The following is a 23,349-nucleotide window of genomic DNA, read 5'->3' on the forward strand; positions in this document are numbered from 1 at the left end:
TGTGGGAGTGGGTGTGGGTGTGGGTGTGTGTGTGTGTGTGTGTGTGTGTGTGTGTGTGTGTGTGTGTGTGTGTGTATTTGCTGGCTCTGCAAAAAGAGGGAAGCAAATCATTTTTTGACAATTATTCAGGATAATTAGCTGTAGATTTCCAGAACCATGGCTCTGAGAGCTGCTGCTGCCACTGAATGGAACTGTAATTGCTTTGACGGATGTCTTTACTGGAGCTTGAAATACAGCAAGATTGGTGCAATCAGTTCTTTATAAAACACAGAAGTGCTCAGACACATACCCACACATACATACACATCACACACACATCACAAACACACTCCTACAGACACTGAGTCACGTGGCCGTGGCTTGCTATATAAAACAAGCAGACGGGCATCGAGGCATTCAGTTACTGTTTGATTGAATGTTAGAATGGGCAAAGAGTGAGCTAAGCGACTTTGAGCGTGGTATGATCACAGGTGCCAGGCCCGCCGATTCCAGTATGTCAGAAACGCACAACAGTAGTGTTAACAGAGAATGGGCCGACAAACAATAAACATCCAGACAGCGGCAGTCCTGTGGGCGAAAACGTTGACGAGAGGTCGAAGGAGAATTTCTTTACATTTTTTATTTTTTATTTCCCCTTTATTTAACCAGGTAGGCTAGTTGAGAACAAGTTCTCATTTACAACTCCGAACTGGCCAAGATAAACCAAAGCAGCGCAACACAAACAACAGCACAGAGTTACACATGGAATAAACAAACATACAGTCAATAATACAATAGAAAAAGTCTGTGTGCAAATGAGGTAGGATAAGGGAGGTAAAGCAATAAATAGGTCATAGTGGCGAAATAATTACAATATAGCAATGAAACACTTGAGTGATTGATGTGCAGAAGTAGAGATACTGGGATGCAAAAGGAGCAAAATAAATAAAATAACAGTATGGAGATGAGGTAGTTGGATGGGCTATTTACAGGTGCAGTGATCTGTGAGCTGCTCTGACAGCTGGTGCTTAAAATTAGTGAGGGAGATATGAGTCTCCAGCTTCAGTGATTTTTGCAGTTCGTTCCAGTCATTGGCAGCAGAGAACTGGAAGGAGAGGAAATTAGGAATTGGCTTTGGGGGTGACCAGTGAAATATACCTGCTGGAGCGCGTGCTACGGGTGGGTGCTGCTATGGTGACCAGTGAGCTGAGAAAAGGTGGGGCTTTACCAAGCAAAGACTTATAGGTGACCTGGAGCAAGTGGGTTTGGCGACGAATATGAAGCGAGGGCTAGCCAACGAGAGCATACAGGTCACAGTGGTGGGTAGTATATGGGGCTTTGGTGACAAAACAGATGGCACTGTGATAGACTGCATCCAATTTGCTGAGTGTTGGAGGCTATTTTGTAAATGACATCGCCAAAGTCTAGGATCGGTAGGATAGTCAGTTTTACAAGGGTATGTTTGGCAGCATGAGTGAAGGATGCTTTCTTGCGAAACAGGAAGCCGATTCTAGATTTAATTTTTGATTGGAGATGCTTAACCTCTTGGATCTCTGGGGGCGCTATTTCATTTTTGGATAAAAAACGTTCCCGTTTTAAGCGCGATATTTTGTCACGAAAAGATGCTCGACTATGCATATTCTTGACCGTTTTGGAAAGAAAACACTCTGAAGTTTCAGAATCTGCAAAGATTTTGTCTGTAAGTACCCCAGAACTCATTCTACAGGCGAAACCAAGATGATGCATCACCCAGGAATTAGCAGAATTTCTGAAGCTCTGTTTTCCATTGTCTCCTTATATGGCTGTGATTGCGCAAGGAATGAGCCTACACTTTCTGTCGTTCGCCCAAGGTCTTAGCAGCATTGTGACGTATTTGTAGGCATATCATTGGAAGATTGACCATAAGAGACTACATTTTCCAAGTGTCCGCCTGGTGTCCTGCGTCGAATTCGGTGCGCAATTGCCAGCTGCTTCCACTTTACCATTTGATTCAGGGGAGAAAGCATGTGTCCAAGAACGATGTATCAATGAAGAGATATGTGAAAAACACCTTGATGATTGATTCTAAACAACGTTTGCCATGTTTTCAGTCGATATTATGGAGTTAATTTGGAAAAAAGTTCGCGTTTTGAGGACTGAATTTTCGGTTTTTTTTTGGTAGCCAAATGTGATGTATAAAACGGAGCTATTTCTAATACACAAAGAATCTTTTTGGAAAAACTGAGCATCTGCTATCCAACTGAGAGTATCCTCATTGAAAACATCAGAAGTTCTTCAAAGGTAAATGATTTTATTTGAAGGCTTTTATGTTTTTGTTGAAATGTTGCGTGCTGGATGCTAACGCTAATGCTAACGCTAAATCCTTTGTTTGCTAGCTACTGTTACACAAATTATTGTTTTCCTATGGTTGAGAAGCATATTTTGAAAATCTGAGATGACAGTTTTGTTTACAAAAGGCTAAGCTTGCGAGATGGCATATTTATTTCATTTCATTTGCGATTTTCATGAATAGTTAACGTTGCGTTATGGTAATGAGCTTGAGTCTGTATTCCTGATACCGGATCCGGTATGGGGAGTTCCAAGAGGTTAACTTCTTGGCACACCCATCCCGTCAGCGGGATCATTTTCGTCAACATCCACTGAATTGCAGAGCGCCAAATTCAAATTAATTTACTAAATATATTTAATTTTCTTGAAATCACAAGTGCAATATAGCAAAACACAGCTTAGCTTGTTGTTAATCCACCTGGTGTGTCAGATTTCAAAAAAGCTTTTCGTGGGAAGGTATTCAAGCGTTTATGTTAGGACATCTCTCTCAGCAGACAAAACATTACAAACAGCTAGCAGCAAAGTAGATTGGTCACGAAAGTCAGAAAAGCAATAAAGGGAATCGCTTGCCTTTGATGATCTTTGGATGTTTGCACTCACGAGACTCCCAGTTACACAATAAATGTTCCTTTTGTTCCATAAAGATTATTTTTAAATCCAAAAACCTGGACAGGCGGGCATTTGCGGGCAGCGATTGGTTGAAGAGCATGCATTTAGTTTTACTTGCAGTTAAGAGCATTTGGAGGCAATGGAAGGAGAGTTGTATGGCATTGAAGCTCTTCTGGAGGTTAGTTAACACAGTGTCCAAAGAAGGGCCAGAAGTATTCAGAATGGTGTCGTCTGCGTAGAGGTGGATCAAAGAATCACCAGCAGCAAGAGCGACATCATTGATGTATACAGAGAAGAGAGTCGGCCCGAGGATTGAAACCTGTGGTAACCCCCATAGAGATTGCCAGAGGTCCGGACAACAGCCCTCCGATTTGACACACTGAACTCTATCAGAGAAGTAGTTGGTTAACCAGGCGAAGCAGTCATTTGAGAAACCAAGGCTGTTGAGTCTGCCGATAAGAATGTGGTGATTGACTGAGTCGAAAGCCTTGGCCAGGTCGATGAATACAGCTGCACAGTATTGTCTCTTATCGATGGCGGTTGTGATATCGTTTAGGACCTTGAGCGTGGCTGAGGTGCACCCATGACCAGCTCGAAAACCAGATTGCATAGCAGAGAAGGTACGGTGGGATTCAAAATGGTCGGTGATCTGTTTGTTAACTTGTGTTTCGAAGACATTAGAAAGGCAGGGTAGGAAAGATATAGGTCTGTAGCAGTTTGGGTCTAGAGTGTCAGCTTTCCAGTCTTTGGGGATCTCAGACGATACGAAAGAGAGGTAGAACAGGCTAGTAATAGGGGTTGCAACAATTTCGGCGGATAATTTTAGAAAGAGAGGGTCCAGATTGTCTAGCCCGGCTGATTTGTAGGGGTCCAGATTTTGCAGCTCTTGCAGAACATTAGCTATCTGGATTTGGGTGAAGGAGAAATGGGGAGGCTTGGATAAGTTGCTGTGGGGGTGCAGGGCTGTTTACTGGGGTATGGGTAGCCAGGTGGAAAACATGGCCAGCCGTAGAAAAATGCTTATTGAAATTCTAAATCATCATGGATTTATCGGTGTGTGCAAGAATGTGCAAGCCAGCAGGCGGGCTACAAACAGGCAAATAACGGCACAGTACAACAGTGGTGTGCAGAAAGGCATCTCTGAACGCACAACGCAGAGCACCAAAGCAGGTTCCACTCCTATCAGCTACAAACAAGAAGAAGCGGCTCCAGTGGGCATGCCATCCCCAACACTGGACAATTGAGGAGCGGAAAACCATTGCCTGGTCCGACGATTCCCGGTTCCTGTTGCGTCATGCTGACGGCAGAGTCAGGATTTGGCCAAGCAGCATGAGTCCATGGCCCCATCCTGCCTTGTGTACAGGCTGGTGGCGGTGGTGTACTGGTGTGAGGACGTTTTCCTTTGCACATTGATATTATTTTAGCAACATGCCCCAGAGAATTCAGTATGTTCTGAAGGCAAAGGGGGGTTCGACCCGGTACTAGATGGGTGTACCGAATAAACTGGCCACGGAGTGTATATAATCTGTCAGTGTCTTTTGCTGTGTCCGTCACACATATTTTGACAGAATTTCCAGACCAACCTTGCAAAAAACTACTAAATAGTTTTGATACAAATCTTTTGACCCTTTTCCCAATTCTCTATTGATGCAATATTAAAGATATTAAACAGCGTAGTCAGCTGCCGCTTCTTGAAATGCTTCTGTCCACTATCGGATCTGCTGGTTAATTTCCTGTCAATGTAGTTATCAACCGTAATCATCTTCTGCTACCAGCTACCTGTCACTCAACCTGTGATATCGGCTAGAAATATTGGCATCATATCTGAGGATCATTCTATAAATAACATCAGAACATAGCAGGCAGGGAGGTGTCATCAGCAGTCAGTAGGATACTATGGCTAAGTCCAACATTCTATTTTGACCAGGGTCATAAGCAGTGTACTATGTATGGAATAGGGTGCCATTTTGGATCCACTCTGTTTTAATGCCAAAAGGGGCTGTCTCAGAGTCAGGTCAACCTTGACAGAGGACAAGATGACACATGATATATCAGCAGGTGGGGCTGTAATAACCTGTGAATTGTGGGTAAATACAACTGACTAAGAGGTGGGTGGATACAGATCCACCCAGAACAGGTTTTCAATTAAAATAGGCAATTTCGCAGGCGCTGAGGTGAAAGGGTTCTGACTCCAATATCAGAGCTCCGATTAGATTAGCATAATTGCCCCCCTTGTATAAAACCTGATTTAGCATGTGCTAATCTTAATTTGACAATGTGTCTCTGGTATCGCTGTGATGGGCTAGCTAGGTGGAGGGTTAGGAGGGGGGCATGTGTGTAATGGGTTGGGTGGGCCAGGGGTCCGGATGTTTTTGATGAGAACAGAGGACAGGTCACTCACAATCACATTTAAAATTAGATGTCATCTGCTTTCTTCCCTGACTGAGTTTTTTAATTAGCTAGTTTGCACTTTACCACACAGAGGTGGACTCGGTGACTAAGACACACACAGATACACACACGCTCTGACACCTGTTCTATGCTTATAAATAGGTGTTTGATGTGTTTTATTCTTTCTTGTGGTTATCCCATGCTAATGAACCTCCCATTCTTGTTTCAGGAGACGAGAATGAACTGCATCCGGATTGCCCGTAAAGGTACATTCAGATCGTTCCCTTCTATCTTCACCATTGAGAGGCTTTGAGAAATAGACTACATAAGAATGCTTTCTGGCAAAGCAGTGTTTACATGTTCTGTGCTTCATGATGTTTCACAGACACTCTGATGCGTTTTGAAAGATGAAGCTGAGAGAGAGCGAGAGAGAGAGGGGAGAGAGCGAGAGAGGGGGGAGAGAGAGAGTGGGGGGAGAGGGTGAGAGAGAGAGAGAGGGGGGGGGGGAGAGACCCTGTAGAAATTAGATTCCTTCTTCTCCCTTCTTTCTCTCTTCCAGCATTCTTTCTGTTATTTGATGCATCCTGACATCAAGAGCACACTAGAGAAGGAAGCCCTGTAGAAATTGGATTCCTTCCTCTCCCTACTCTCTCTCTCTCTCTCTCCCTGCACTCTGTTATTTGAAGCGTCCTGACATCAAAGAGTCTCTCTTCGCCATTGTCTGCTGGCACTACACCCCATCAGGACAGAGGATCTGTGTGTGTGTTCAGAGGATGGTTCTCAGAAGCATATTTATAATACCCTTAATTTGGTACGTGGCGGTGACAAGGTGGCATGGTGGAAGGAGGAAGGGAGAGAGGAGAGATTGGTGCTGTTCCAGTTTCTGTGGTGGTGGGAAAGAGAGGTTCAGGAGGCAGGGTACTCTGGCATTCTTTATTTTTTACACACACACACACACACACACACACACACACACACACACACACACACACACACACACACACACACACACACACACGCACACTCTCGTTCTGTCTTTGCTTGTCTTATTGTCTGTCTGTCCGCCTCAAGCTTCTTCTCTCACTCTCTCATTATACAACCTTTCTTTATCTCTCTCTAACACGCCCACACACATGCACACATATAACATGTTCCTCTCACACATTTATTTTCCCCTCTCTCTTTCACTCCCCCGTCTCCCTCTTTCACCCCCCCTTTCTCTCTTTCACTCCCCCCTCTCTCCCTCTCCCTTTCACTCCCCCTCTCTCCCTCTTTCACCCCCCACTCTCTCTCTTTCACTCCCCCCTCGCTCTCTCTCTTTCACTCCCCCCTCTCTCCCTCTCCCTTTCACTCCCCCTCTCTCCCTCTTTCACCCCCCTCTCTCTCTCTTTCACTCCCCCGTCTCCCTCTTTCACCCCCCTCTCTCTCTCTCTTTCACTCCCCCCTCGCTCTCTCTCTCTTTCACTCCCCCCTCTCTCCCTCTCCCTTTCACTCCCCCTCTCTCCCTCTCTCTTTCACTCTCTCTCTGTGACTGCGTAATGAAAGGATAGAGCTCATGTCAAGTGTGAAGCAGGGAGACCGATGGGGAAAGAGACGGGCCGCTTAAGGCAAAACCGTTACAATTATTGACATGTTGAGGAAGTGTATGCTGGCGACGGCGTCTCAAAATGGACAAACAGTACTATTGCTGCTTTTTTCTAGTTTTTGAAGCGAAGGCCATTGAAGGGAGTGCGCAAGCACACTCGTTCGGTTCAGCTAGCCAAGGAGGCTAGGCGCCAGCCAAATTGATGCATGCTGATGTCTTTAGAAGACTAGTGTCACACCTCAGGTGTTCCGGGCTGACACCAGCACAATATCTGATTAATGACATACTAACACTGGCAGATGAAGATAAAATGTATGTCCTGTCCGTCCCACCACCTTTCGTTCCTCCTCCCACCATCCTAATCTTTTTTTCTCACTCACATTCTCTCATAGATTCTCTCTCCTCTTACTCTCTCTGTCTCTCCCTCCACCTTTCCTCCATGCAGAAAGTTTTAGTGGTGTAAACTTTTGCATGAAAACGTGCTTCCTACAGCAGGAGTCAATAAGAACACAGTGATTCACACACACATTAGTAAAGTGGACTTGGAGACTGCAGAGAGAGCCAGCTAGCTAGCAGAGCTACAATCATCTGCAATCCAGATTTCAGCAGGCCACACTCTGTTTTCCTGAACAGGCTTTTAAGGCTCAGGCAAAATTACCCACCATGCCGACAAAATATTATGCCTTAGTGGGAGGGAGAGAAGAAAACATGGATGCTATTCAAATTGGTTGTGCTGTAGCTAACTGGTAGAAAGGGATTGAGAGAGAGTGAGCAAAACAGAGAGAGAGAGAGAGAGAGAGAGAGATGGCAAACGAGAGAGAGATGGCAAAAGAGAGATTTTTTAAATGGTAAGTGAGCTGACGGAGAAAGGACCACATCCAGCTGAAAGGATAGAAGGACGGATGGTGAAAATAGGTAGCTCATTGGTTTTGGCTTTGTGCCTCCAGTGATAGACCATTTCATTCACTTTCCTTTTTGTTTACCCATCAGAGAGAATACTTTTAATTAAGCGTGTGCCTGCAGGTGTACAGGATTATAATTCTCAACCAATTCTTTCTCTAGTCGGTCAATAAACATTTCTGGAAAATGACACCACGGAAGCTCTAAATTCACCATGAGAGAGATGTCATGCTGTTATAGCTCTGATGGAAATGTAGAGACACAATGAACACTGTGAGACTATGACATAGTGGGGCAAAAAAGTATTTAGTCAGCCACCAATTGTTCAAGTTATGAGCAAAAGTTATTGTGCAAAAGATGAGAGAGGCCTGTAATTTTAATCATGGGTACACTTCAACTAAAGAAAATCCAGAAAATCACATTGTAGGATGTTTTATGAATTTATTTGCAAATTATGGTAGAAAATAAGTATTTGGTCAATAACAAAAGTTTATCTCAATACTTTGTTATATACCCTTTGTTGGCAATGACAGAGTTCAAACGTTTTCACACACTGTTGCTGGTATTTTGGCCCATTCCTCCATGCAGATCTCCTCTAGAGCAGTGATGTTTTGGGGCTGTTGCTGGGCAACACGGACTTTCAACTCCCTCCAAAGATTTTCTATGGGGTTGAGACCTGGAGACTGGCTAGGCCACTCCAGGACCTTGAAATGCTTCTTACGAAGCCACTCCTTCGTTGCCCGGGCGGTGTGTTTGGGATCATTGTCATGCTGAAAGACCCAGTCAGCGTTTCATCTTCAATGCCCTTGCTGATTGAAGGAGGTTTTCACTCAAAATCTCACGATACATGGCCACATTCATTCTTTCCTTTACACGGATCAGTTGTCCTGGTCCCTTTGCAAAAAAACAGCCCGACATGACGTTTCCACCCCCATGCTTCACAGTAGGTATGGTGTTCTTTGGATGCAACTCAGCATTCTTTGTCCTCCAAACACGACGAGTTGAGTTTTTACCAAAAAGTTATATTTTGGTTTCATCTGACCATATGACATTCTCCCAATCTTCTTCTGGATCATCCAAATGCTCTCTAGCAAACTTCAGACGGGCCTGGACATGTACTGGCTTAAGCAGGGGGACACGCCTGGCACTGCAGGATTTGAGTCCCTGGCGGCGTAGTGTGTTACTGATGGTAGGCTTTGTTACTTTGGTCCCAGCTCTCTGCAGGTCATTCACTAGATCCCCCCGTGTGGTTCTGGGATTTTTGCTCACCGTTCTTGTGATCATTTCGACCCCACGGGGTGAGATCTTGCGTGGAGCCCCAGATCGAGGGAGATTATCAGTGGTCTTGTATGTCTTCCATTTCCTAATAATTGCTCCCACAGTTGATTTCTTCAAACCAAGCTGCTTACCTATTGCAGATTCAGTCTTCCCAGCCTGGTGCAGGTCTACAATTTTGTTTCTGGTGTCCTTTGACAGCTCTTTGGTCTTGGCCATAGTGGAGTTTGGAGTGTGACTGTTTGAGGTTGTGGACAGGTGTCTTTTATACTGATAACAAGTTCAAACAGGTGCCATTAATACAGGTAACGAGTGGAGGAGAGAGGAGCCTCTTAAAGAAGAAGTTACAGGTCTGTGAGAGCCAGAAATCTTGCTTGTTTGTAGGTGACCAAATACTTATTTTCCACCATAATTTGCAAATAAATTCATTAAAAATCCTACAATGTGATTTTCTGGATTTTTTTCTCATTTTGTCTGTCATAGTTGAAGTGTACCTATGATGAAAATTACAGGCCTCTCTCATCTTTTTAAGTGGGAGAACTTGCACAATTGGTGGCTGACTAAATACTTTTTTGCCCCACAGTATGTGCATAGAAAATGGTTGACTCAATGAACTTCCAGCTAGCTATTAGCTGAGGTAATTGGTGTGTTTTCTAAACATGTAGGCCAAGTCTGTCCAGCTTTCCACCCTGGCTGCACCAACTGTCGCTGGTTAGTTAGCGGCTTAAAATCTTCTTCCTTATCCAAGCCTGTTACCTATTATGGAACATAGTCAGGGACAAAGGCAGAGCTGCACTTCACTACCATGCATTATCTCTTCATCTCTCTCGCTCGCTCCCTCCCTCCCTCCCTTCCCCTCTCTCCATATCCCCCACTCCCTCCCTAATACAGTCTTGTGGTATACAGAAGACTATCACTCTAACTTGTCTCTCCTTTGTAGCTGCCTGTAAGGACCATAAAAGGGGTCTGTTCAGCTGGCTTTAGTTCAGCAGGCTAACACAGTGTTGCCTCTCCCCTGTAGGTGCCTGTAAGGACCATAAGAGGACCCTGGAGGTGTCCCAACATGCAGAGGACATGGGTCTGATCTTGGGGGCCTGTGCTGGGGGACTGGTGGTCCTTATTCTGCTGCTGGGGGCCATCGTCATCGTCGTCAAGAAGGGGTAAGTGGAGGGGTAGGGGTATGGGTGAGTGGAGGGGTGTGTGTGTGTGTAACGGTGATTCTGATCATGAGGTTGTCCAGAGAGCTGCCTGTGACTAAATGCATCCTATTAGGGAAGGAATTTCTCTATCACCTCTTGGCAGGCTTAGTCCAACTCCATTCAATTAGGAATTAGGCAGGTAATGGGGAGTATATTACTTCCAAAACTGCACACATGGCACGGTATTATTCGTGAAACATGGTGCAGTTATAGTTGCCAAACTTTTTCCGGTATAAATATATATATTTTTTGGCTGCAGCACACCTATCCCAGAAACTCTATACACTCCAGCATCATTGGCCAAGTTCCACCAGGAAATACTGTTTGGCAGTACTGTACTCTCCTCTCCTCCTTTATTCCTCCTCTCACCTTTTCCTCTACCGTTATATTAGCAGAGCAACACTCAGTGTGCAGTATTTCATCAAGGGCCACGATATCCCATTGCTCTTTCAAGTCAAAGCAGATATAATAGCAGCATCTAGGTTGGTGTGTAGTGCACAGTGAACACAGTGCCTGTGGTTGAGCCATTCATTGGAGAGGAAGGTTGTTGCCTTTCCGATAGAATTACCACCTCAGGTTTTTGCATGATGAAGGGAGTGGAGCTGGGATGCACGTCAGAGAAGCAGTCACTAGGAGAAGAGTCATAGTGACCGAAAATGGTTGATTATGTAAACACAATGGCAACCAGCCAACCAACCACTAGTAGAACGTGGAGCTAACTGTACCTTGGTTGACAGCTGTATGTGTACCTGTGCTCCCTGGCATATGAATCAATCTATTTAGCTAGGAACCCAGTCAATGTCAAATTAAATCAAACTTTATTTGTCACATGAGCTGAATACAACAAGTGTAGACTTTACTGTGAAATGCTTACTTACAAGCCCTTAATCAACAATATAAATAGTCCAGTGGCCATTGGATTAATTGTTCAGCAGTATTATGGCTTAGGGGTAGAAGCTGTTAAGGAGCCTTTTGGTCCTAGACTTGGCTCTCCGGAACCGCTTGTCGTGCGGTAGCAGAGAAAACAGTCTATGACTCTAGTGACTGGAGTCTCTGACAATTTTTGGGGCTGCCCTCTGACACCGCCTAGTATATAGGTCCTGGATGGCAGGAAGCTTGGCCCCAGTGATGTACTGGGCTGTACGCACTACCCTTTGTAGAGCCTTACGGTCAGATGCCGAGCAGTTGCCATACCAGGCTGTGATGCAACCAGTCAGAATGCTCTCGATGGTGCAGCTCTAGATAATTTTGAGGATCTGGGGACCCATGCCAAATCTTTTCAGTCTCCTGAGGGGAAAAAGGTGTTGTCGTGCCCTCTTCACGACTGTCTTGGTGTGTTTGGACCATGATAGTTCGTTGGTGATGAGTTTGAACCTTGAAACTCTCGACCCGCTCCACTACAGCCTTGTCAATGTTAATGGGGGTATATTCGGCCTGCTTTTTCCTGTAGTCCACGATCAGCTCCTTTGTCTTGCTCACATTGAGGGAGAGGTTGTTGCCCTGGAATCACACCACACAGTTGTACTACATGTTATCTGCTACTCCATGGTCGCTTGCCTTTCCACCATTCATATACAGGTAACTGCCAAAATAAAGGAAACACCAACATAAACATCTTATAGGCCGTTGGGCCACCACGAGTCAGAGCAGCTTCAATGCACCTTGGCATAGATTCTGCAAGCAACTGGAACTCTATTGGAGGGATGTGACACCATTCTTCCACGACAAATTCCATCATTTGGTGTTTTGTTGATGCTTGTGGAAAACGCGGTCTCAGGCGCCACTCCAGAATCTGTCATTGTGTTCAATTGGTTTGAGATCTGTTGACTGAGACGGCCATGGTATGTTTACATCATTTTCATGCTCATCAAACCATTCAGTGACCACTCGTGCTCTGTGGATGGGGGCATTGTCAACCTATAGCTGGGGAATTAGTCATGTTAGCCAAAATAATGGCCCTGCCCAGCATTTTTAAACATGACCCCAAGCATTATGGGAAGTTAATTGTTTAATTTACTCAGGAATCATACCTGTGTGGAAGCACCTTCTTTCAATATACTTTATATCCCTCAAGCATTTCCATTTTTCCATTTCACTCAAGCGTTTCCATTATTTTGGCAATTACCTGTACATTTCAACATTTAATAATGGACATTTTTATTTTGCCTTGCTGAAGGCCACCTCACTAACCATGGCTCCTCCTTTCACCTCTGTTTTCTTTCTCTTCTCTCTCTCTCTCCTCATCTATCCTCTCCTCCTTTCTCCATGCTAATCAGAAGGGACTTCTATTCTTACTCTTACTACCCGTAAGTGACTCCTCCCTAGTCTCTCCCTCCACCCTTTCATTCTGGCGCGATCTTCACCTGCTTTCCCTCTGTAGCCCTGGAAGATGACACTCATAGGAGATAAGCATCTCCTCCACCTCATCCCCTATATACCTCTCATGTCTCTCCTCTCTCCCTCTCTCTCTCACACTCTCGCTCTCTCTGGGCCTCCTGCTACTATCACAAAATCGTCCTTTATCTCCCTCTCCTCGACTCAATCCCTTATGTTTTTCCTTCCTTCCAATCTCATCTCCTTGACCTCAACCCCCCTCCTACTCATTTCCCTCTCCTTGACCTCAACTCCCCCTCCACTCGTTTCCCCATCTCCTTGCTGTCTCCTTATTTCGATCTCTCTCTTATTCTTCCCTCCTTTTTATATTCCCTCTCCTCCTCTCTTCTCTTCTCCCCCTCTCTCCTCCTCTCTTCTCCTCTCCCCCTCTCTCCTCCTCTCTTCTCCTCTCCGCAGCAGGAAGAAGGTAGCGCTGAACAAGGCAGCCATGTCGTACCGTCAGGAGAAGACCAGGAAGCTAGGTTCTTTGGACTGCAGCATGACAGAGCAGAGCACCTTGCAGCAGGACGAGCGCACCGCTAACTCCTTCATGGACGCCCATACCTGCAACACACGGAGTAAGAACCAAGAATCAAGAACACCATGAGCCCTGAGAGAGAGTACAGCTGATAGTATATTAGTCTGTAGGCTAACCCTGTGCCTCCTACTCAGACAGACAGACAGACAGACAGACAGACAGACAGACAGACAGACATAAATAAAGAAAGAGCTGAAGGAGGGGTAAATACAATGTTCCAGCTGTGCAGAGACAGGTGCTCTACTCCCTGCACCACAGAATATACCCTGCTACAAGTACACTAGCTAGGCTACAATCTGTGCCCTCTATACACACACTGTCAAGTACACTAGTGTGTAGACTCTATGCCACCTAGTATATACACACTTTCAAGTACACTCTCTAGGCTACAGCCTGTTCCCTCTGTGCCCTGTATACACACACTGCTAAGATAAAGTACCATCTTCAGTTTCTCAGACTTTCTAGCTGTGTTTGCTTCTCTGTGAATATCCGTCCTCCTCTTTCTCTCTCTCTCTCGGTCTGTCTCTTCTCTAACGATTGAAATATTCTGTCGTGCCAGTCAATCTCCTCCATACATACAATATGTCTCCATAGAGATACATGCTTTTCCTTGAGCTGCCTGACGGGCTGAGCAGAGTGTCAGTTTAGTGTTGTGTTGAGCAGTTGGAGGTTGACCTTCAGTCATTCACTGAGGCCCACACTTGAATAGAATAGCATATACTGGCACTTATATAACATATGTTATTTTGTGTAATGGTTAACACGTGTGTATGTACATTTGCGTCCGTCTTTGTGTATATGTCTGGGTATCCATCTTTGTGTGTTTGTGTGTCTTGCGTGCGTGCCGTGTTAATGCATGTGTATGTCTCCTCTAGACGAACAGAGGAGTTCAGTGAACGAGTCCAGCAGCCTGTTGGGTGGTTCCCCTCGACGCCACTGTCGTAGGAAGAGCTCTCCGTACCACACGGGTCAACTTCACCCCGCGGTCAGGGTGGCAGACCTCCTCCAACACATCAACCAGATGAAGACTGGGGAGGGATACGGCTTCAAGCAGGAGTATGAGGTGAGAGAGAGGGATGGAGAGTGATGGAGGGGTCTGGGAAGGGGGGAGAGAGAGAGAGAGTAAAGAATGAAGATGTAGCATCCTTTGGGATTCAATGATGTAATTTTGGAGACAGAAGGCATTTTAATATCATTTCTCATCTCTGAGTCCCAATGGCTTGTGTGTTCAGTAGGCTGCTGCTGGAGGTTTATTTTAATAAGCAGCATTCAATATAAACCTATAGTGGCTGTTTTATACCATCTCTCAATGTAAAGCTATTTCATTCTTCTCATATCTCTTTCAGATCTATTTGTATTTTTACCAAGAGTATATTAATTAAATGGCTTTCAAATTGTTTTTATTGTTCTCTTTGTGATTTACTTCAAAATCCCTCTATTCACCCAGTAACATTTAGCTTTTATTTTTACCTGAATCCAAACCTCCAGGATTCCAGATGCGCTTTTCGATTCAGTAACCCCCTGAGGGCCCAACAAATTCCCCCTTCTGAAATCAATACCATGGTTGCTTTTTCACTCCTCCATCGCTTTCCCTCTCCTCCCGTCTTGCTCCCTTAGTCCAGTCTGTCGCCTGGAGAAATAAAGGAGATGAAGGAAAGATCCGTGGGAGACTGGTGTGTGTGTGTTTGTGTGTGCGTGTGATGTATGTATCAGTGTGAGAATGGCTGTAGGACTTCATAACCCTTATTTCCCACTGGGCTGCTGAGGCGGCCATTGATCAGGCATGCCGCAAAGGACTGTGGGAGTTTATAAATGGCACTACTGGGCTTCAAGACTGGCTCAGATAGAACAAGGCTGAAGTCAGATAGCCATAACCAGATTACAACCAACTGGTTAGACTGTCAGGTTAGATCCAATCCTCCTCGGGGCTTCTGCCCAGCAGGCAAAACTGGTTGAAGTGATGTCATTACAAACCAGATTACAACAATGATTTATATTCATCACTGGATTAGAACCAGTTGACATCATTTCAACGGGGCTTCAGACATCATTCCTCGGGGCTTCAGGGGAGATAAAGAACATTGATTGAAACAAAGAGAATTTCCTTCTGACAATCAGCAGCTGAGACCCTGATGCATGATATAGGCGTGCAAAAAAGTCTGTCTATGGGCTGGTTCAATGTTAGTCACGCTCTGCTGTAAGGTGAGTGAGAAGAAAAGTGAAATGGAAAGAGGGAAGGAGAGAAAAGAAGAATGAGAGAGGCATCATGTCTTCTCTAAACAGGATTAGGTATGGTATTACCTGTGTAGGAGCGCGGTGCAGGTGTAATCCTCTGATCAGCATGCTGCCCCTGTCCCTGCGCTGTAGGTGGACGGCCGCCCCAAGCTGCAATTGGGCCGGAGCTGATGAGGGTCTTAGTGTGCCAGGTTTGGAGCGCCTGGATGTGCCCGGTAAAGCAGCCAGGAGATAAGCCTGACTTAGCGTTGGAACGCGTGAACGTGCCACAACATGGACGCTACCGCCGCCATTGTAAAGTGTTTTCCACTAGTGCCGGCTGTCGGCCATACACCTGATTAGACTCATTTTCAGCCTAATACTTTTTCCACTTAAATTAACGATGGTACTTTTCAATTCGCTAGCCAGAAAAACGCCTGCATAGCCCTCGCCCACTAGAATGAATGATATGCATCTTTTAGCGATCTATTGAGGCGGCAGGGTAGTGGTTAGAGCGTTGGACTATTAACCGGAAGGTTGCAAGTTCAAACCCCCGAGCTGACAAGGTGCTAATCTGTCGTTCTGCCCCTGAACAGGCAGTTAACCCACTGTTCCTAGGCCGTCATTCAAAATAAGAATTTGTTCTTAACTGACTTACCTAGTTAAATGAAGGCAAAATAAATTTATAATAATTGATAGGACAAGCGCCTGTCAGTTACAAAGGGAGTTAGGCCCGGGAAATACTGCTGTCCTGCCTCTTGGAACCTGGGTGTATGTGTGTTGCGTGCACTGTTGTTGCAGTCAAATTTCTTTACACTGCAGGACTTTGCACGTCCCGTATAATGTGGTAATGATGAGTTGAAATCCACTTAGCCTATTGTTTTCTGGCTCATTCATTTTTTGCATTGTGTGTGCAGGGTCTGACATTAACACTGGCCCGGGACCGGTAAAAATGATTTTCAGCACGTTTTTGAATTCCAGTGCTCTGTTGCAGTCTACAATTGAAGACTACATGCGGAAATGTTATGCTCTTTGTATTTCAGCAATATGATTGGCTGTTCATTCCAAGCTCCTGTGAGTCACAACTTCTCGAGCAGTACTTGAGTTGATGCCTTCACATGTCAAGCCCAGTAGAAATTCTTTTCGAGCTAGTAGATGTTTTATTTATTTATTTTTTTTTACAATTTTCGACATTGTAGAATAATAGTGAAGACATCAACATTATGAAATAACACATATGGAATCATGTAGTAACCAAAAAAGTGAATAATGTAGTAACCAAATCAAAAATATTTCACCAAGGAGAGTGATGGAGTGCTGCATCAGATGACCTGGCCTCCATAATCACCCGACCTCATCCCAATTGAGATGGTTTGGGATGAGTTGGACCGCAGAGTGAAGGAAAAGCAGCCAACAAGTGCTCAGCATATGTGGGAACTCCTTCAAGACTATTGGAAAAGCATTCCTTGTGAAGCTGGTTGAGAGAATGCCAAGGGTGTGCAAAGTTGTCATCAAGTCGAAGGGTACCTAATTCAGAATTCAAATATGAAATATATTTTGATTTGTTTAACACTTTTTTGGTTACTACATGATTACACATGTGTTATTTCATAGTTTTGATGTCTTCACTATTATTCTACAATGTAGAAAATAGTCAAAATAAAGAAAAACCCTTGAATTCGTTGACTGGTACTGTATGTCCATGGTCTCACATCCGTACAAGTATACTAAAGATCTTGTTTGTATTTTTGATACAAGCTGACATATAACACTGTGGATCATACTGTGGATCATTCAGTCAAAAAATGTATCATAAGAAACAAGGTTTTGATATGTTTTCCTATATCTAGTAGATATACGAAATCTCAGGAAATATATTGTTTTGTTTTACACATACTGTATTTAACCCCTTTTTTGGGCAGGCACAAAACGACCTTCATCCTCATAAAAATAAATTCAACCGGTACTGGTTACATTCAGAAGAGTCCTATGACAATTGTGAAGATATGTTCATAAGAATCTCCACTTTCCACAGTAATGTCACATTAGTTTGTATTCCAAATGGTTCGGAGGCTACAAACAGAAGTTGGCACATAGACTGACACTTGTGGGGGTCGTAGAGAAAAACAGAGACCACCATCGTGTTTGTGAGAAGAGTGATTTTCGGGGTATCTCACGGTCTGTCAAAAATCTCTCCAACTCTGCCATCTTTCACGGCAGATGCAGAAGTGCAATATCAGCGGATGCGGTAGATTGAGACACGACAAACACTTCAAAACCTGGTTTCTTATGATACACTTGACTGTCTTTTTTGCCATTTATGAATGTGTTATTCAATGCATTTCTTTGGGCTATGGTAGTAAAGGCCAAATTCAACATTTTCTCAAATCATTTTTTAAATATAGTTTTTTATATCTAAAGGGGTCCTAAAATTCAAAACCAAATGATCCATAGTATGACCATATTGAAACATTGCCATATGCCTGCTTAGAATCATAGGTCCAACCGTTCAGACGCTACAGACATTTTCGTGATAGAAGACAGATTTTCGGGATGTCTCGTGGTCTGACAAACACTGCTCCAACTCTGCCAACTTTCATGGCGGATGCGGTAGATTGAGACACATCTAATGCAAAAACCCAGATATCTCTAGATTAATTAAACGGATGAATTTTGATGGGGATTTTTGTATTATGTTACTGTACTTAGATTAACGCACCGGTGCGTCAATTGACTCTAGGGGGTTAAAAGGAAGCTTGAAGCCCATGGAAGTCGACAGACTCTTACAGGGTTCTTTAAAAGCCCAGTGCAGTCAAAATGAAAATGTTCCTGTGTTTTATATCGTACTGTACAACAGCTGTTGAAACTAACACTGTAAAAGTGTGATTAAAAAAAAGCAGTGTTATGATTGTGATAGCTGCTATTTGAAATTACAATACAGCATTCAAGTGTACCATTGGACACGAAAATAGAGTTTGGCTGCTCCATGTGTTGTGGAAATCACTGTGTTGTCACGCTCACTCAGTCACTCATTCTCTCTCTCGCTCTCTCCCTACTCTCTAGTCTCTACTCTCTCTCTCTCATAAAGTTGATTTAGATTCAATAGATTGTATCTCGCTGTTCTGCCAGATTGTGTATATTGTGCCATAAACATCTATCACAAATGTAGCGCTTTGATTCCAAGGTATTATAAAGCACTTGGATCGCAGGCAGGCCTACTCTCCATGCGTATGGAATGAGAGGGACTCAAGCTCGCCTATTTCCCTCCTCTCCTCCTCTCATCCCCTTCTTTTCCTGTCCTCCCCATTTCTTCCTCTCCTCCTCCTCTCGTCTCTTGGATGCTCTCCTCTCTCATCTCCTCTCCTCTCCCCCTCAAGGCCATATCTGTCCTTCATAGCCGGGTGTCGTCTCTCAGCCTCTTCTTCTCCTCACCATGCTCTTATAGATATGTCGTGCCTATCAGACATAAGAGCAGTGAATATGATGAAGTTAATCAGAGAACCTCAGGGTGACAGTCTAAATGAGGTAACAAAGCTAAGGAGACGTTAATCTGATGACACACTGTGTGTCCCTTGTGCTCTAGCAGTATTTAACACTCCAGTAACCAAGTTAAGTATTTCACTGTGTTGTTTAAATCTGCTGATGACACAGAATATCGCCTGTATGCTAACGATATCTCACTGTCTTTGTGACCACTTGTTCCTTCTCTTCTCAGAGCTTCTTTGATGGATGGGATGTCACCAAGAAGAAGGACAAGACTAAAGGGAGACATGACAGTTTGCTGGGGCGTAAGTACTGTTCAGACCCTCGCTCTAGAATGGAGCGGTATGGAAGAGCATTTACAGGAAAGCTACTGGAACTTAAATGTGTTTACAATTAGTGTATTAATTATAACCTGTCCTTAAGTCAGTTGCTATTAACAACCACTACTTAAAAAAAAAGCTTTGTTTTGTTGAACCTGACTTCCTGGTTAAATAAAGCTGACATAAACGTCCCTCTCCCTTGTAGATGATCGTCATCGAGTCAAGCTGCACTCCCTCCTAGCAGACCCCAACTCTGACTATGTCAATGCCAACTACATAGACGTAAGTTACCCTCTCTGTCTCTCCTGCTCTCTCTCCCTCTCTCCTGCCCCCCAACTCCAGTCTGTACAGTCTCTGCCCACAGTTGCTCCTTAAACTGAGACTCAGCTGTACGATCAGCTGTGGGAACCAAAGATATTGCAGTGACTTACGATGTAAGAGGCTGCACTTGTGAGCATCCACACAGCATCTATGTATGTGCACGAAAGTTGGCTTTACTCTATTGCAATGTGATAGCTGTGTGACAACTGCTGCAGAGATGAGTCTCAACCTATTGTAATGCTAACTTTGTATTGTTAATTCCCGATCCCTCCCTTGAGAGCTGTGTGTCTGGCCCAGTGCTAGAGAAGTGCTAAAAGAGGGGTTAATGTAGTCTCTCTCAGCAGATGTCTGAAGGCTGGCCACAGGAAGGAGAGACTCTTGGGTAATGTAGTCTATCCCAGCAGCATTTTGTAGGCTGGCCAAAGCTGGCAGGCTACTGTACAGTATCTAAGGATGTCCAGTCTATAGGAACTCCAGTCCAAAGTGTGTGAGGATGTGACATCTAGAATCTGATCAGTGTATTGTCCTGTATCTGTATCTACCTGGGGGAGTTGTGTTGTGTGTATGGCCCAGTGCAGGAGAAGTGAGAGACTCCTACTGTACTGTGTGTTTACAGGTAGTCTCTCCCAAAAACCCTCTCTTTGGCTGGCCTCAGTTGGCGGGCCAGTACATTGTGTCTAAGAATGTGACAGCGAGGATATATATATCCATTTAAAGAGGATTGTCCCCTCGTCCTGGCATTGTCCTGTCTATCGCTGGGGGTACAGGAATGGACATGGGATTTGAGATAGATATCGTGTCAGCAACACCATAAGATTCCATAAGATCCTATAAGATCCTGTAAGCTAGGAGTTTCTGTGTCCTCTGTGACAGCTGACGACTCGTCCAAAAGCTCTCCTAAGTCGACTCCGAGCTGCGTCTCTCTGTCTGTCTGATGATATCAAAAGTCTGATCCTGTTCATCTGGTGATCAGTTAGCCGGGATCTCACCTGTTCAGCTCCAGTGACTCTCATTCAGGAAACCAAGCCCAGTACCAGTTCATACCTCATCCCAGATACTATCTCTTACAGCTCTGTGTCAAAGCTCTACAGCTAGTAATGTAGCTAGTGTTGGAGGAATATCCAGTTTGTGTGCTTGAGCTAGGGCCAAGCATTGTGTGTGTGTGTGTGTGTGTGTGTGTGTGTGTGTGTGTGTGTGTGTGTGTGTGTGTGTGTGTGTGTGTGTGTGTGTGTGTGTGTGTGTGTGTGTGTGTGTGTGTGTGGGGGGGTGGTATGCGGAGGCATTGCTGAATATGCACGCAGGTCAGGTAAAGGTGGCAGTCTCAAAAACCTCTTTTAGCAATTATTTATCTTTGTTGAACACAGCCTGTTCAGTGAAGTGCCCAATCAGAGCAGGAAATAGCACAGCGTTCTACTGCGTTCGTCTCCCTCATTGATTAGTTGTTTCACTATTGTGTTGTTTAACAAAAGAAGATTTAAGAGAAGGAAATAACTAGAAAAGAGAAGCTAAAATGGATAGAAAAGGAAAAGTAAAATGAAAAGGGAAAATTGATAGAAAATAAAAAGGTCAAATGAGCAGATTGAGGTGAAGGGGAAGGTTTTTGTGTTAGAGCTCATGGAGAGTGTAAGGGCTCTGGTTCCATACTCCGTTCACCCCCTCTTGTTCTATTTGAAAGTGTCATTAGCATATGGGCCCTGTGAGGACACCTTCATCATTGTTAGGGCTGTCTACACCGCTGCCTGCGTGTCGTGGCAGGACCCCTGACTAGCCTTCCTGCTAGGCTAACCCGCCCTCAGACGCCATACTAAATTATTAATGTGAGGAGGAGAAGGGGATGAATGGGGGGGGGTTAGGGTTGTATCCTAGTAAAAGTGTAGCATGTTTGGTTCACTTACTGTTCCGTGACCACTCCGCACAACAGGAAGTTGAAGAAAAAGCTTGGGTTTCTACCTCTTTGCTATGGCAACAAGTGTGAGGCGTGAGGGTTTACACATTGATCCTCCACTGGTAGTGTGAAACAATCTCTCTCTCTCTCTCTCTCTCTCTCTCTAACCTCCCAAGTTCTCTCCTATCCCCCTGTTCTTTAATCATAATAATTAGCTATTTTTTTCTTTGCTTCCTTCCTTCTTTTTCTCTTTCTCCTTCCATCTTTTCTCAACCTTTGGGGCTTCTTAGATCCGGATAAACAGGGAAGTAAGTACTACGACTTCTCTTTCTTTCCTATCTATCCACCCAGTCACCCTGTGCCCTCTGCGTACCCTCTTACTTCCTTCCACCTTTCCATCGCTCCATTACTTTCTAATCTCTCTGTCTCTGACCCTCCCAGTCCCAGGAACCAGCTGCTCCCCAGAGTTTAATTTAGCCAAACCTGCTCCACTACACCACTACACTCTCTCTCATCTGCAGCCAGACTAGACTCACCTAGATTTAGGGATTTGTATTAGGTTTGTCTGTCCACCGTCACAGCTAGAGATGACACAAAGCGTGTCTAACTGCAGGCAAGTCTGTCCCAATAGACAGAACCAGCAGTTAGAGCTTTATATTACATATGACACCTGCCCCCCATCAAAAATGGCACAAAGGAACCAATGGGAGCAGAACAGTCTAGTGTTGCTTCCTAAATGGTACCCTATTACCATCACACTGCCCTATCACCATCACACTGCCCTATTACCATCACACTGCCCAATCACCATCACACTGCCCTATCACCATCACACTGCCCTATCACCATCACTCTGCCCTATTACCATCACACTGCCCTATTACCATAACACTGCCCTATCACATCACACTGCCCTATCACCATTACACTGCCCTATCACCATTACACGGCCCTATTACCATCGCACTGCCCTATCACCATCACACTGCCCTATTACGATCACACTGCCCTACTACCATCACATTGCCCGACTATCATCACACTGCCCTATTACCATCACACTGCCCTATTACCATCACACTGCCCTATTACCATAACACTGCCCTATCACATCACACTGCCCTATCACCATCACACTGCCCTATCACCATCACACTGCCCTATCACCATCACACTGCCCTATCACCATCACACTGCCCTATCACCATCACACTGCCCTATCACCATTACACTGCCCTATCACCATTACACGGCCCTATTACCATCGCACTGCCCTATCACCATCACACTGCCCTATTACCACCACACTGCCCTATTACCATCACACTGCCCTATTACGATCACACTGCCCTACTACCATCACATTGCCCGACTATCATCACACTGCCCTATTACCATCACACTGCCCTATTACCATCACACTGCCCTATTACGATCACACTGCCCTACTACCATCACATTGCCCTACTATCATCACATCGCCCTATTACCATAACACTGCCCTATTACCATCACACTGCCCTATTACCATCACACTGCCCTATTACCATCATTACATTACATCATTACACTGCCCTATTACCATCACACTGTTCTACTACCATCACACTGCGCTACTACCATCACACTGCCCCATTACCATCACACTGCGCTACTATCATCACACTGCCCTATTACCGTTACACTTCCCTATTACCATCACACAGCACTATTACCATCACACAGCCCTATTACCATCACACTGCCCTACCGTTTTACCATCACACTGCCCTATTACCATCACACTGCCCTATTACCATCACACTGCCCTACCCTATTACCATCACCCTGCCCTATTACCATCACACTGCCCTATTACCATCACACTGCCCTATTACCATTACACTGCCCTACCCTATTACCATCACACTGCCCTATTACCATCACACTGCCCTATTACCATCACACTG

General features: G+C 44.7%; 1 protein-coding gene across 8 annotated transcripts in view; it reads left to right on the forward strand.

Annotated features, from left to right (window-relative positions):
* Positions 1-23,349, forward strand: part of LOC139391828 (receptor-type tyrosine-protein phosphatase U-like) — a 284,310-nt gene that overhangs the window by 219,490 nt on the left and 41,471 nt on the right. For 2 of the 8 annotated variants that reach the window (XM_071139407.1, XM_071139404.1), the window contains exons 14-21: positions 5,537-5,573; positions 10,089-10,227; positions 12,543-12,572; positions 13,057-13,217; positions 14,053-14,240; positions 19,107-19,179; positions 19,400-19,476; positions 21,691-21,708. In XM_071139407.1, coding sequence (XP_070995508.1) covers positions 5,537-5,573; positions 10,089-10,227; positions 12,543-12,572; positions 13,057-13,217; positions 14,053-14,240; positions 19,107-19,179; positions 19,400-19,476; positions 21,691-21,708 — 723 coding nt within the window. The remainder of the gene's footprint in view (positions 1-5,536; positions 5,574-10,088; positions 10,228-12,542; positions 12,573-13,056; positions 13,218-14,052; positions 14,241-19,106; positions 19,180-19,399; positions 19,477-21,690; positions 21,709-23,349) is intronic. The other 6 variants (XM_071139408.1, XM_071139405.1, XM_071139410.1 and 3 more) reach the window with 4 other exon arrangements.

This window comes from Oncorhynchus clarkii, chromosome 32 (genome assembly GCF_045791955.1).
Source record: "Oncorhynchus clarkii lewisi isolate Uvic-CL-2024 chromosome 32, UVic_Ocla_1.0, whole genome shotgun sequence".
In the NCBI taxonomy this organism is placed as follows: Eukaryota; Metazoa; Chordata; class Actinopteri; order Salmoniformes; family Salmonidae; genus Oncorhynchus; species Oncorhynchus clarkii.